Source organism: Orycteropus afer, unplaced genomic scaffold (genome assembly GCF_000298275.1).
Source record: "Orycteropus afer afer isolate SDZICR_OR568_19922 unplaced genomic scaffold, OryAfe1.0 scaffold00174, whole genome shotgun sequence".
NCBI lineage: Eukaryota > Metazoa > Chordata > Mammalia > Tubulidentata > Orycteropodidae > Orycteropus > Orycteropus afer.
Genome location: NW_006921761.1, coordinates 6,746,897 through 6,759,271, shown reverse-complemented (window position 1 = coordinate 6,759,271; position 12,375 = coordinate 6,746,897). Strand labels below are relative to the sequence as shown.

Here is a 12,375-nt window from a genome sequence, read left to right as displayed (position 1 = left end):
ATAGCAAACAACAACTGACCATTAATACACAAGATGACATAACCCAGAAACTACAGCTATGGACATATCCCAAATAAACTTACAAGATTGTATACAAGGAACCAGAGACATCAATTGACAAACGAGGACACCTACAAACCAAAAAGAGGGAAAATACTGTGCAGTTACAGAACTTCTAAATGGTGAGGAAATCAAGACAGTTCTAAGACAGAATGGACTGTTCTAAACTCGGGGAGAAAATTATAAATAAACAAACAAAACAAAACAAAAAAAACCCAAAGCACAACATACTCAACTTACATCAAAACTGTCTTATGATGGAGTCATCAGAACATCGGGGACTACCGGAACTCACTTTGAGTCCCACCACAACTCAAAATGAGAAGAAACAGATGCAAACCTCCTTCAATAAATGGAAAGTGGAATGTATGAAGTACGAACCTAGGAAAATTGGCAGTTGTTAAAAATGAAATGGAATGCATAAAGATCAATATCCTAGACACTAAAACTCAACACCAAACTCAATCCTGTCGAGTTGGATCCAACTCATAGCGACCCCTCCTTGGGTTTCTGAGGCGGTATCACTATGGAAGTAGATTGCCTAACCTTCCTTTTGAGGAGTGGCTGGTGGGTTTGAAACGCCAGACTTCTGGTTAGCAGTCACATGTCTTAGGCACTACACCACCAGAGCTCCTATCCTAGGCACTTGCTGTTGTTGTTGTTATGTGCCGTCAAGTCGGCCCCGACTCATAGCGACCCCTCCTTGAGTTTCCGAGGCACTATCACTATGGAAGTAGGATTGCCCAACCTTCCTTCCGAGGAGTGGCTGGTGGGTTTGAAGCGCCAGCCTTCTGGTTAGCAATCAAGTGCTTTAGCCACTATGCTACCAGAGCTCCGAGGCACTAGAGTGAGCTAAAATGGACTGGTGTTGGCCATTTTAAATCAGACAATCACATAATCTATTATGCCAGGAATGACAAAGTGAACAGGAATGGCATTGCATTCATGGTCAAAAGAACATTTCAAGATCTATCCTAAAGCACAACACTGTCAGTGAGACACTGAAGATTTTCTCAAACACCGAGGTCTGAGACTGATCAAACATGTAATCAAGATGCACCGATAATTACTAATGATTAGAATGTGAACCTTGGAAACAAAAAAGAAGGGTCAGTAGTTGGAAGTATGGCCTTGGTGACAGAAATGACACCTAGAGAACGCATGAGAGAATTTCACAAGACCAGTGACTTGTTCATTGCAAATGCCTTTTTCAACAACCTAAATGGCAGCTATACATGTGGAACTCTGGGATGAAACACACAGAAAAGAGATGATGGAGAATCTTAATACCACCAAGCAGAACAAGGCTAGGGGCCATCTGTGGAGCAGACCATCAATTGCTCACATGCAAATTCAAGCTGATGCAAAAGAAAAGTAAAACAAGTCCATGAGAGGCAAAATATGACCTTGAGTGTAACCCACCTGAATTTACAGACCATTCCAAGACTAGATTTGATGCACTGAACACTAATGACCAAAGATCAGAGAAGGTGTGGGATGACATAAAAGACATGTAAAAAAGAAAAGGAAAAAAGAAGACCACACTGGATGTCAGAAGAGACTCTGAAACTTCCTCTTAAATACAGAGGAGCTAATGCAGAAGACAAAATGATGAAGTAAAAGAGCTGAGCAGATTTCAAAACACTGCTGGACAAGAAAAAGTAAACTATTATAATGAAATGTGCAAAGACCTGGGGTTAGAAAACCAAAAAGGAAAAAACATGCTTGGCCTTCCTCAAGCTGAAAGAACTGAAGAAAAAATTCAAACCTTAAGTAGCGACTGGGATCTTAAAAGCTTACAAGCAGCCATCTAAATGCAGGCTTTTAAGATCCCAGTCACTTGGATAGTAATTCTTAATAATTCTACAGGCAAAATACTGAATGGTAAAAAACATAACAAAACAAACTCACTTCCATTGAGTCGATTCCAACTCGTGGCAACCCCCATTGGGTTTTCAAGGCTATAAATTTTTACGGAAGCAGGCCGCCCCATCTTTCTTCCAAGGAGTGGCTGGTGGATCTGGGTCACCATCCTTTTGTTTAGCTGCCAAATGCCTTAAGCACTACACCACCAGAGCTCCCTTGAACGATGAAGGAAGCATAAAAAGAAAACGGAAGGAATACACAGTCACTGTACACAAAAAATTGGTTGGTGTTCAATCATTTCAGGAGGTAGCAGACGATCAAGAATGGATGCTACTGAAGGAAGAAGTCCAACCTGCAATGAAGGAATTGGCAGAAAACAAGGCTCCAGCAATTGACAGAACAGAGATGTTTCAACAAACAGATACAAGCAATTTAGAAGACAGCTACCTGGCCAACCAAATTTAAGAGATCCAGTATTTGTGCCCATTCCAAAGAAAGGTGAACCCACGAATGCAGAAATGATGAAATAATGTCCTTAGTATTACATGCAAGTAAAACGCTGCTGAAGATAATTCAAAAATGGTTGCAACAGTACACTGACAGGGAGCTGCCAGAAATGCAAGCTGGATTCAGAACAAGAGCATCACTGCTGGTGTCAGATGGATCTTGGCTGAAAGCAGAGAATACCAGAAAGATGTTTACCTATGTTTTATGGACTATGCAAAGGCATTTGACTGTGTGGATCGTGACAAATTATGGATAGCATTGAAGAGAATGGAAATTCCAGAACACTTCATTATGCTCATGAGGAACCTGTACACAGACCTGGAGGCAGCTGTTCAAACTGAACGAGGGGATACCACGTGGTTTAAAATCCAAAGGTATGTATCTGGGTTGCACCCATTCCCCACACATTTTCAATCCATGCGCTAAGCGAATAATCCAAGCAGCTGGTCTATATAAGGAGGAATGTGGTCTAAGGATTGAAGACTCATTAACAACCTGTGTCGTGGATGAACTTCTGCCTGGCAACCACTCTGCAGGGCTGAGGACGTGTCCCACACCAGGGTCCAGTGACGGCTCGGAATCCAGCCCTGCATGCCCTTCACCACCACAGCAGGCTTCTAGGTGGCACTTTCCACAATGGCAGACGGAACCGTCAGCAACACAGACAGCGCCCGACTCTGCCTGTACTCATGCCGCACTCATGCCCAGCAAAGACAGACTGGCTACAGGGCGGTACCTCACTCCTTTTCCCTTTCATTCTAACACAAGAGCTCCCCACTGAGGCTCAGGGATTCCCTCGAAACAGTTCCACTGTCCTCACGCTGGTTGAGACTCTGAGTGGGGGGCAATGGAACAGACGCCGTGGTGTTATGTCGACATGTCTGCAGCTACAGCAGAGCACTGCAACCCAGGACTGGCCAGCCCGGGAGAGGCTCTGTGGCAGGCGGCTTGGACGGCTCTGAGGAAGCCAAGGCCCGATGCTTGGGACCTGGTGGGAGGCAGAACTGCCCAAGAGGAAGGGCTCTTCAGCTATGGCAGGGGTTCCCAACACTGAGCAGGAGTGACAGGCTACGTCCCCACATACCTACCTACCTACGGCCCTCCATTCTCCCCAGAGCTGTCTCTCCAGGTCTGTCCCTCTGAATCCTGCGGACTTGGAGAGGCAGCACATTCTCCTCCTGTCGGACCCTGGTTCAGGTATCAGCCATGCCATTAGTCCACAGCGCTCTTTCAGGAATCACCTTGTACGCCAGACCTTCTGCTTCTTGCCTCCCCATTTCTGGGTTTAGGGAGTCTCAGTAAAGGCACACCCAGAGCCCTTTGCTTGCCAGGGTTCCTGCAGGGCTGCCATGGCTGTGACCACCTCCACTCCTGGCCCTCTCTTCATCACCCCGTCTGAGTGCCTTCTGTTGTAAAGTCATCAGTTATCTGCTGTTGATTATAACCAAAGAATCCCAACTGTCCCCTAAGCTGTGGGGACTCGGGAGCCCCTCACCATAGCCCCAAACCCAGCTCTCCAGACACATAAATCTGTCCTTCCCGACTAATCATCAATGCCGGATCTTAAATCATAGTTCACAAACCAAGACCTAGTCGACCCTTCACCTCTCTTCCAAAGTAGCAGCCATGGGCTGGAAGTGGCAGCACCACCCTGGTTACTTGGCCCAGGGTCCCCGGTCCTGGGTCACCGCCCAGGGTCCCTGGTCCTGGGTCACTGGCTTGGGTCACCGCCCAGGGTCACCGGTCCTGGGTCACCGCCCTGGGTCCCCGGTCCTGGGTCCTCGCCCAGGGTCCCTGGTCCTGGGTCACTGGCTTGGGTCACCGCCCAGGGTCACCGGTCCTGGGTTCCCAACCCTGGGTCCCCGGCCCTGGGTCCCCCGCCCTAGGTTACTGGCCTTGGGTCATCAGCCCTGGGTGCCTGCCCCTGGGTCCCCAGCTCTGGGTCGCTGGCCCTGGGTCACTGCTCAGGGTCACCAGTCCTGACTCCTCAGCCTTGGGTCCCCAGCCTCGGATCGCTGGCCCTGGGCCCCCACTCCTGGGTCCCAGGAATGCAATGCCTCTGCAGCCATCTCCACGGGCCCAACTGTGAAAAAGGGGCAGGGGGAGGTGGGAAGAAAGCCAGGGCACCAACCTCGGTCCAGACACACATTTGGAGAAAGAAACCTCCTACTGCAGAAACCACACACAGCTACCTCAGCACCCCTCCCCTCCAAGCTCCCTTCCAGCAACTGACTGACATGCACAGAACCACCAGGGAAAAACGTGTGTGTGGACGGCTCGACCCGACACAGCCAGGGAGTCGGAGCTGCAGCAGGAGCAGAGAAAGATCATTCAGAAGGCATGCTGCTCTGCGTCCTGGGCCGTGTCCCCAGCACAGCACAGGCAGGAGTAGAATATCTGGGAAACCATGGCACTGCCACGCTGCAGACACTCACGTTGTCTCGGATGTTGATGTCAGACCCCTTGGAGAGCAGCAGCTTCACAAGATCAACGTGCTTGTACTCAGTGGCCCAGATCATGGGCGTCCAGCCGCCGTCATCCTGTCAGAAGAAGGAAACAGACCGTGATGGTTCTTAATACAAGCTCCCGACAGTGGGTGACAAGGTACGGAGGGACCCGTCCCAGGGAGGAGAGCACTGCGGGCACCCCGACACTGGGTGACAAGGCAGAGAGCGGACCCGTCCCGGGGAGGAGGGCACTGCGGGCACCCCGACAGTGGGTGACAAGGCAAGGCACAGAGTGGACCCGTCCCAGGGAGGAGGGCACCATAAGCACCCCTGATGATGGGTGACAAGGTACGGAGGGGACCCATCCCAGGGAGGAGGGCACTGCGGGCACCCCTGATGATGGGTGACAAGGCACAGGGTGGACCCGTCCTGGGGAGGAGGGCACTGCAGGCACCCGACAGTGGGTAACAAGACAAGGCACAGAGTGGACCCATCCCGGAGACGAGAGCGCTGCCCAACAGTAAGTGACAAGGCACAGAGTGGGCCTGTCCCGGGGAGGAGGGCACCGTGGGCACCCCAGGTGCACTCTAAGACCCAGCAAGCCTCCAGAAACACTGAGGTCTGAGCAGAGCCAGAGCTGGCCCAACCCACACAGCCGAGGGGCGTTAACTCAGACCCCTCTCCTAGGCCCTGCAGTCAGACCACACGTCCTGGCATTGAAAACATCCAACCAATGGTCCTGGTCTGCCCATCCCACAGCCGGGATGGTGTCCGAGTGTCCTTGTGATTAGGAGGCAAGGCAGGGCTGCTGTGGGCGGAGCTTGGCCTGGTCTTCTAGGTTATAAGGGCTGTGCAGGGAGCTGAGCTGTTCTCGCAGTGGCCCAGAAGCCTCCAGAGGACAGAACAGACAAGGCCTCTGTGTAGCCAGCAGAAGTTAGGGCAGCTAACTTACCTGGCAGTTCACGTCCATCTGTCCATTGGAGAGCAGGTACTGGACCACGTCATAGTGGCCTTTCTTGGCAGCCAGGTGTAGACACGTGGAGCCCTCTGCGTCCTGCAACACAGATGTGCCTGAGGTCCCAGGAGCACAAGCTCAGTGAGGACTCATCCCGCCACCAGGGAGACGAGAAGGTCACTCTCCAAGGCCACATAGCCAGTCTGGGTCCCAGGCTGAGGTCCAGTTCAGGTGGCGGCAGGGCCTCTTGGGCTGGGCCAGTGCCCTCCCGAAACAACATGCACACACACCCCCCGTGACAGTGAAAGCAACATCGCGGGCTCTCAATGTGCCAGCATGCAGCTGCACAGCCACGACGGCAGGCTCAGACATAACTCTACCCAACTGTCTCGGGCCCTTCTGCGATCTATGCAACCTAAGGACACAGGCACCTGCTGCATACTGGAGACTGTCCCCTCAGTGTGCGCGTGCCCGTGGTGGGTACTGAATGAGTGCCAATGTCTGTCCACGAGCAGCAGGAGCTGAAACAAGGGTGGCAGACGGTGTGGACAAGGCAAGTGCACGCGAGCTGCAGACAGTGAGCACCACCTTCTGGGGGCGGGGCTGTGGGCACTGCTCTGCGCCCACGCTGGCAGCTGCTTCCTCAAGGACACTAAGTGGCCACATGTGGACCTGCCTCAAGAGAGAAGAGGCCCCAGGACAGACAAGCAATGCCAATGCCTCACATCACTAGTGCCAGGGGGATCCCAAGTTGCACCTTCCCGACAACAATGACTGTAAGGCCCACAGAGACACGCCCCGGCATGTCATATTTCTGCTTTCATGCTCCATTCCTGACTTTTGTCCTTTATTCCCACCTCACAACAGTAGTCCCAGCTTTGACATGCATTGTGACACACGTCTCAATGAAGCCCATGAGTTACTGGCAGGTCTACCCTTCTTAGGACAGGCCCACACCACACCAAATCCCAGGACACTGGTATCATAAATACGAAACGTATGGTTGCTGGGCTGAACATTCTGTCATTTTCAAGCATTCCTGGTCATTGGAGTAGGAACAACTGGGCTAGTCCCAGGACACTGGAAACCTGCTGCATGTTTAAGGATAGAAACGGGCAACACACAAGCACAGACGGGACAGACCTGCTGGGTGCACAAGAGCAAGGCCCTGAGGGTGGTCTCACCCAAGGTAGAAACGGGCCATGCAGTCCCAGCCACAGGGATACCCATCTGAGCAAACATGACCCTCTGTGCCACGACACCTGGGGTAGGCAAGAGGCAGGAGAGGAGATGGATGCAGAAAGACGACGGAAGGACTAGGGGGAGGGAGGAGGGAAGAGGGCCTAGGAGGGGAAGGGGACCAGCTGGTACCAAGAACTTCACTGACTTTCCTTTACCTGAAAACATCTTTATTTCACTCATCTTTTGAAGGGTACTTTTCCTAGCTGTAGAATTCTGGTGTTTTTTTCAAATTTCAGAATAAAAATGTTTTCCACCATTTTCTGCTCTCCATTGTTTCAGGGGAGAACCCAGAAGCCCTCCATGGTGTGTCTGCCTGCATGGAAAGCGTGGCTTTTCTTCGACTACTTTCACGTTTCCACTATTTGGGGATTTCAGCAGCGGCGTCATGGCGTTTTCGGTGTATTCTTTGTGCTTATCCTGCTTGGGTCCACTGAGCTTCTTGGATCTGCAGCTGATCGTTTTTCATCAAATTTGAGAAAGTTATGACCATTATTTCTTCAAGTTACTTTTTCACACAGAGTTTTCTCTCTGGCTGGGACTCGAGTAATGTGTGAGACAGTGTGGCCTGTACTACACTGTCTTCCCGACTGAAGCATCTCTGTTGTGGGTTTTCAATTCCAACAACCCTTCCAGGGCGTCTCATTGTTGCCCTGAGCTCGTTCATACATGCACTACTTCAGATGCTGCATGTTTTCAGTTCTAGAATTTCTACCTGGGTCTGTTCAGTCATCCCCATCTCTCTGTTCACTCACTAAAGCCGCATTCTCCCTTGTATCCTCGCCCATGTTACTAACAGCTGCTAACCTCTACTCACAACCCGCACCTTATCTTATTATACCTGCTACTGATTTTTCTTTCCTTGATTACACGACATGCTTCCTCGCTTCTTCACAGATCTGTTGTCAGGTGCCGGAGAGTCAGCTTCAGCCCACAGGGACCCCGTGTACAGCGGAGCGAAACACTGCCCGTCTGGCACCAGCCTCGCGATCCCTGCTGTGGTTCAGCCCACTGTCGCGGTCACTGCAATCCATCTCATTGACGGCCTTCGCCTTTTTCCTGACCCTCTACTTTACTAAACATGCCATCCTTCTCCAGGGACTGGTCCCTTCTGACTGCATGACCTAAGCAGGTAAGACGAAGTCCAGCCATTCTCACTTCTAAGAAGCATTCCAGCTACACTTGTTCCAGGGCAGATTTTTTTCATTCTTCTGGCAGTCCGTGGTGTTTTCAGTATTGTCTGCCAATACCAAATTCAAAGGCATCAACTCTTTAGTATTCCTTATCCACTGGCCAGCTTTCACATGCATATGAGGCGACTGAAAATACCATGTCTCGAGTTAGGTGCCCCTTAGTCTTCAAAGTGACATCTTTGCTTTTTAACACTTTAAAGAGATATTTTGCAGCAGATTTGCCCAGTGCAAATCATGATTTCTTGACTGCTGTCTCCTTGGGCAATGATCCTAGATCCAAGTAAAATGAAATCCCTGACATTAATCTTCTCTCCATTTACTGTGGTGCTGCTTGGTCCAGTTGTGAGGATTTTTGTTTTCTTTATGTTGCTGAAGGCTATAGTCTTTGATCTTCTTCAGTAAGTGCTTCCTGTTTTCTTCACTTTCCATAAGCAAGGCTTTGTCAAAACCCACATATCACAGGTTGTTAATAAGTCTTCCTCCAGTCTTGATGCTGTGTTCTTCTTCATACAGTCCAGATTCTTGGATTGTTTGTTCAGCACAGATTGAATGAGTATGGTAAACGGGTATGACCCTGATGCCCACCCTTCCTGATTCTAAACCATGCAGTGACCCCTTGTTCTTTACATATCTGGCACTATTTAACTGTCTATTGTGGATAACATCTAGGCAGACGGAATTAACTTGCCTTGACTTTTGCTCTGCTGTGAAGTTAATATACAAGGAGATTTCTTGAGCTGGTTGAGATGTGGTTTTAGGTTTTCTTTGGGGCTGGTGAAGTGCCTTTAAGGTACAGTGTGATTCATGATGCCTTAAAACATGGCTGAATGTTTGTGGTGTAAACATGATTTCTCCACTCTCTTTGTTCCTCCCCATTTCCCCGGTCCCAGACGCTGACAATCACCAATCTACTGCTGTCTCTTACTTGCCTATTATAGATTACACACTATCAGAACTCCTAAGTCTGGGTTATTTTAACTTTGCACAATGCTTTCAAGGTTCATCCACGTTGTAGAATGTACCAGAATTCATTTCTCTTTATGGTTGAATAATATTCCACTGTATGAATGTAACCCATTTTGTTTACCCATCATCTGTTGATGGGTGCTTGGGCTGTTTCCATCTTTTGGCTATTGTGAATAGTGCTGCAATGAACTCTGGCGTACAAGTATCTGTTTGCATTCTTGCTTTGAATTCTTTTGGATATATACCTACAACTGGAATTGCTGGATCACATGATAATTCAGGTTTAATTTCCTGAGGAACCACCACACTATTTTCCGCAGTGGCCGCACCATTTTACATTCTCAACTGCAACAGACTCGTGTTCCCATTTCCCCTCCTCCTCACCAACATGTTTTATGCTCCGTGATTTTGATCTTCACCATCCTAGTGGGTTGTGAAGTCATATCTCTTTCTGAGTTTTGATTTGCACTTCCCTACTTCCGTAGTGATACTGCCTCGGAAACCCAAGGAGGGGTCGCTATGAGTCGGGGCCGACTCGACGGCATATAACAACAACAACAACAATAACTTTGAAGACAAAGGTGCCCATGTGATGGTACTTTCAATTACCTTACATGCGTGTGAGTGGGTAAGAAGACTGAAGAAGCAAGGATGGCGAGACTGCACCTTTTGTGTTTTGGGCATGCCGTCAGGAGGGACCAGTCTCTGGAGGGGGACATCATGCTTGGTAAAGTAGAGGAAAGCAAAAAAAAGCAAGCCCCTCGACCAGATGGACTGACACAGTGGCTGCTACAATGGGCTCCAACACTGTGGCGACTGTGAGGATTGACGCAGGACTGCACAGTACCTTCCTGCCCAGCACACAGGGCTGCTAGGAGTTGGAACCGACTCGATGACCCTTTACAGAAACGACTAATGATGTTAAGAATCCTTTCATGTTTATTGGACATTTATGTATTTCTTTGGAGAAATACCTATTCAAGTACTTTGCCCATTTTTAAACTGAGATATTGGTTTTTACACTGAGTGGCAGTTCTTTATATATTCTGGGTATTAAACCTGTCTCTTGTATTTTGGTTCCAAATATTTTCTCCCATTCTGTTAGTCATCTTTTCTCTTTCTTAAAAATGTATCTTAATACACAAAAGTTTTTAATCTTGATGAAATCAAATTTATTTTTTTCTTCTGTTGCTCATGCTTTTAGTGTCATATAGACAAATCCACTGCTCAAGATTGAATTTGTAGCTTGCTTAAAGCATCTGACATCTTAACAGTATTAAGTCTTCCAATCCATGAACAAACGTCTTTCTATTTATTTAAGTCTTTAATTCTTTTCAGGGGTCTTTCCTAGTGCTCACTGTGTAAGTCTTCCAACACTCCTGGATAGAATATTCCCAGGTATTTCGTTGTCTGAGGTAATGGGACTGTTTTCCTCATTTCTCTCTCAGGTTGTTTGCTGCTGGCATAGAAAAACACAACCGATGGCTGAGTGATCTTGCACCCAACTTGCTGAATTCATTCATTAGCTCTAACGGCTTTTTTTGTGGGTTCTTGGGGACTTTCTAGATGTAGGATCATATATTCCGTGACTAGAGATAGTTCTGTCTTCCACTTAGATGCCTTTTACTTTTCTTGCTAATTGTTCTGGCTAGTACAAGGCTGAGAAACAGTGGTGAAAGTGGGCCCTCTTGTCTCGTTCAGGATCTGAGGAGGAAACCTTTCCACCTTCCACAATTGAGTATGATGCTACTTGTGGGCTTTTCAAGAATGACTTTTATGATGCTAAGCACTTCCCCTTCCAGTCCTAGCTTGCTGATTGTATTTATTATGAAGGAACACTGCATTTTGTCCAACACCTTTGGCGCCTCAACTTGGATGAGTCTGTGGTTCCTTTCCTTCACTCGATCAATGTGGCATATTACCACGACGAATTTTCTTATGCTAAACCACCCCTGCATTCCTGATACAGATCCCTCTAGGTTGCAGAATGTGAGACCCTTCCGACATGTTGGTCAGTGGGGAGCTCTCCTCGTGTGTTCTCATCCCCCAGGGGCTACACTCTGCCCTCCTATCACCCAGTCCCTAGAAATAGCTACCTTGTATGCTTTGTTTAGCTTTGCAGCTTTTGATGGGGTAAGAGCAATTTGCTGCTCAGCCACTTCCCTATCCCGATCCCTGGAATTTCAGCAACCACCACGTCTTCCTTATCCACCAGCCTCCCTTCATTTCTTGCCATGGTCTCTTCCCCTGTTCACTGTAGTTCCACCGTCCACCATTTCTCTCAGTTTCTGGCCTACATGCTTGATTTCTCCGGAACTCGTTCCTTCCGTTTTCCCAAGGTCCTGAAACAGGATGAAGTCTTGAGAAACAGGGCTGGCCGTTCTTAGCAGCAACGGTCTCTTGGTGGTCTATAGGCACTTAGTATAGAACTTACCAACTGGAACCCTGCAGGCATCTAAAGCACCAGTCAACATTAAGGCGCACATGGCTACAGTGAGATTTCTCTGGTCATTCAAAAGCTTTAGTAACAATGACCTAATTCAGAAGACTCATTCAAATACTGATTCGTTCAGAGGAGTGATGTGTGACTATGGACCTTGTTGGTCCTGATTATTAAAGAAATAACTGAACAGTAGTAACAGCTGGCACTGATGAGCCTGACCAGACACTGTGACATGAATATGTCTGCTGGTAACAAGGATCATTCTACATACGAATGCTGGTCCAAGGGTTAGCTATGTCTCCTGGTAACAAGGATCATTCTACATACGAACGCCGGTCCAAGGGTTAGATATGTCTCCTGGTAACAAGGATCATTCTACATATGAATGCTGGTCCAAGGGTTAGATAGATATGTCTCCTGGTAACAAAGATCATTCTACATATGAATGCCGGTCCAAGGATTAGGCTGCTACACTATAGCATGTATAATGGATCCTGTACAAATACAAACTGCTATTATTTCTACCACCACAATACAAATAGAGCAATACAGACACTAAGGATATAAACTATATCTAATATAAACGGAACTATACAAGTCACCAGAAAGTCAACTGCGAAGGAACTGTTTCAAGTGCTGAGGAGCAAGGATATCTCATTGAGGACTAAGGTGCGCCTGACACAAGCCATGATATTTCCA

At 48.3% G+C, this 12,375-nt stretch overlaps 1 protein-coding gene across 1 annotated transcript in view; it reads right to left on the bottom strand.

Moving 5' to 3' along the window:
• The window catches only part of EHMT1 (euchromatic histone lysine methyltransferase 1), a 114,545-nt gene that overhangs the window by 24,515 nt on the left and 77,655 nt on the right, over positions 1-12,375 (bottom strand). Inside the window, exons 15-16 of the mRNA XM_007946987.2 lie at positions 5,833-5,934; positions 4,869-4,973 (exon numbers count right to left, since the gene is read on the bottom strand). Coding sequence (XP_007945178.1) covers positions 4,869-4,973; positions 5,833-5,934 — 207 coding nt within the window. The remainder of the gene's footprint in view (positions 1-4,868; positions 4,974-5,832; positions 5,935-12,375) is intronic.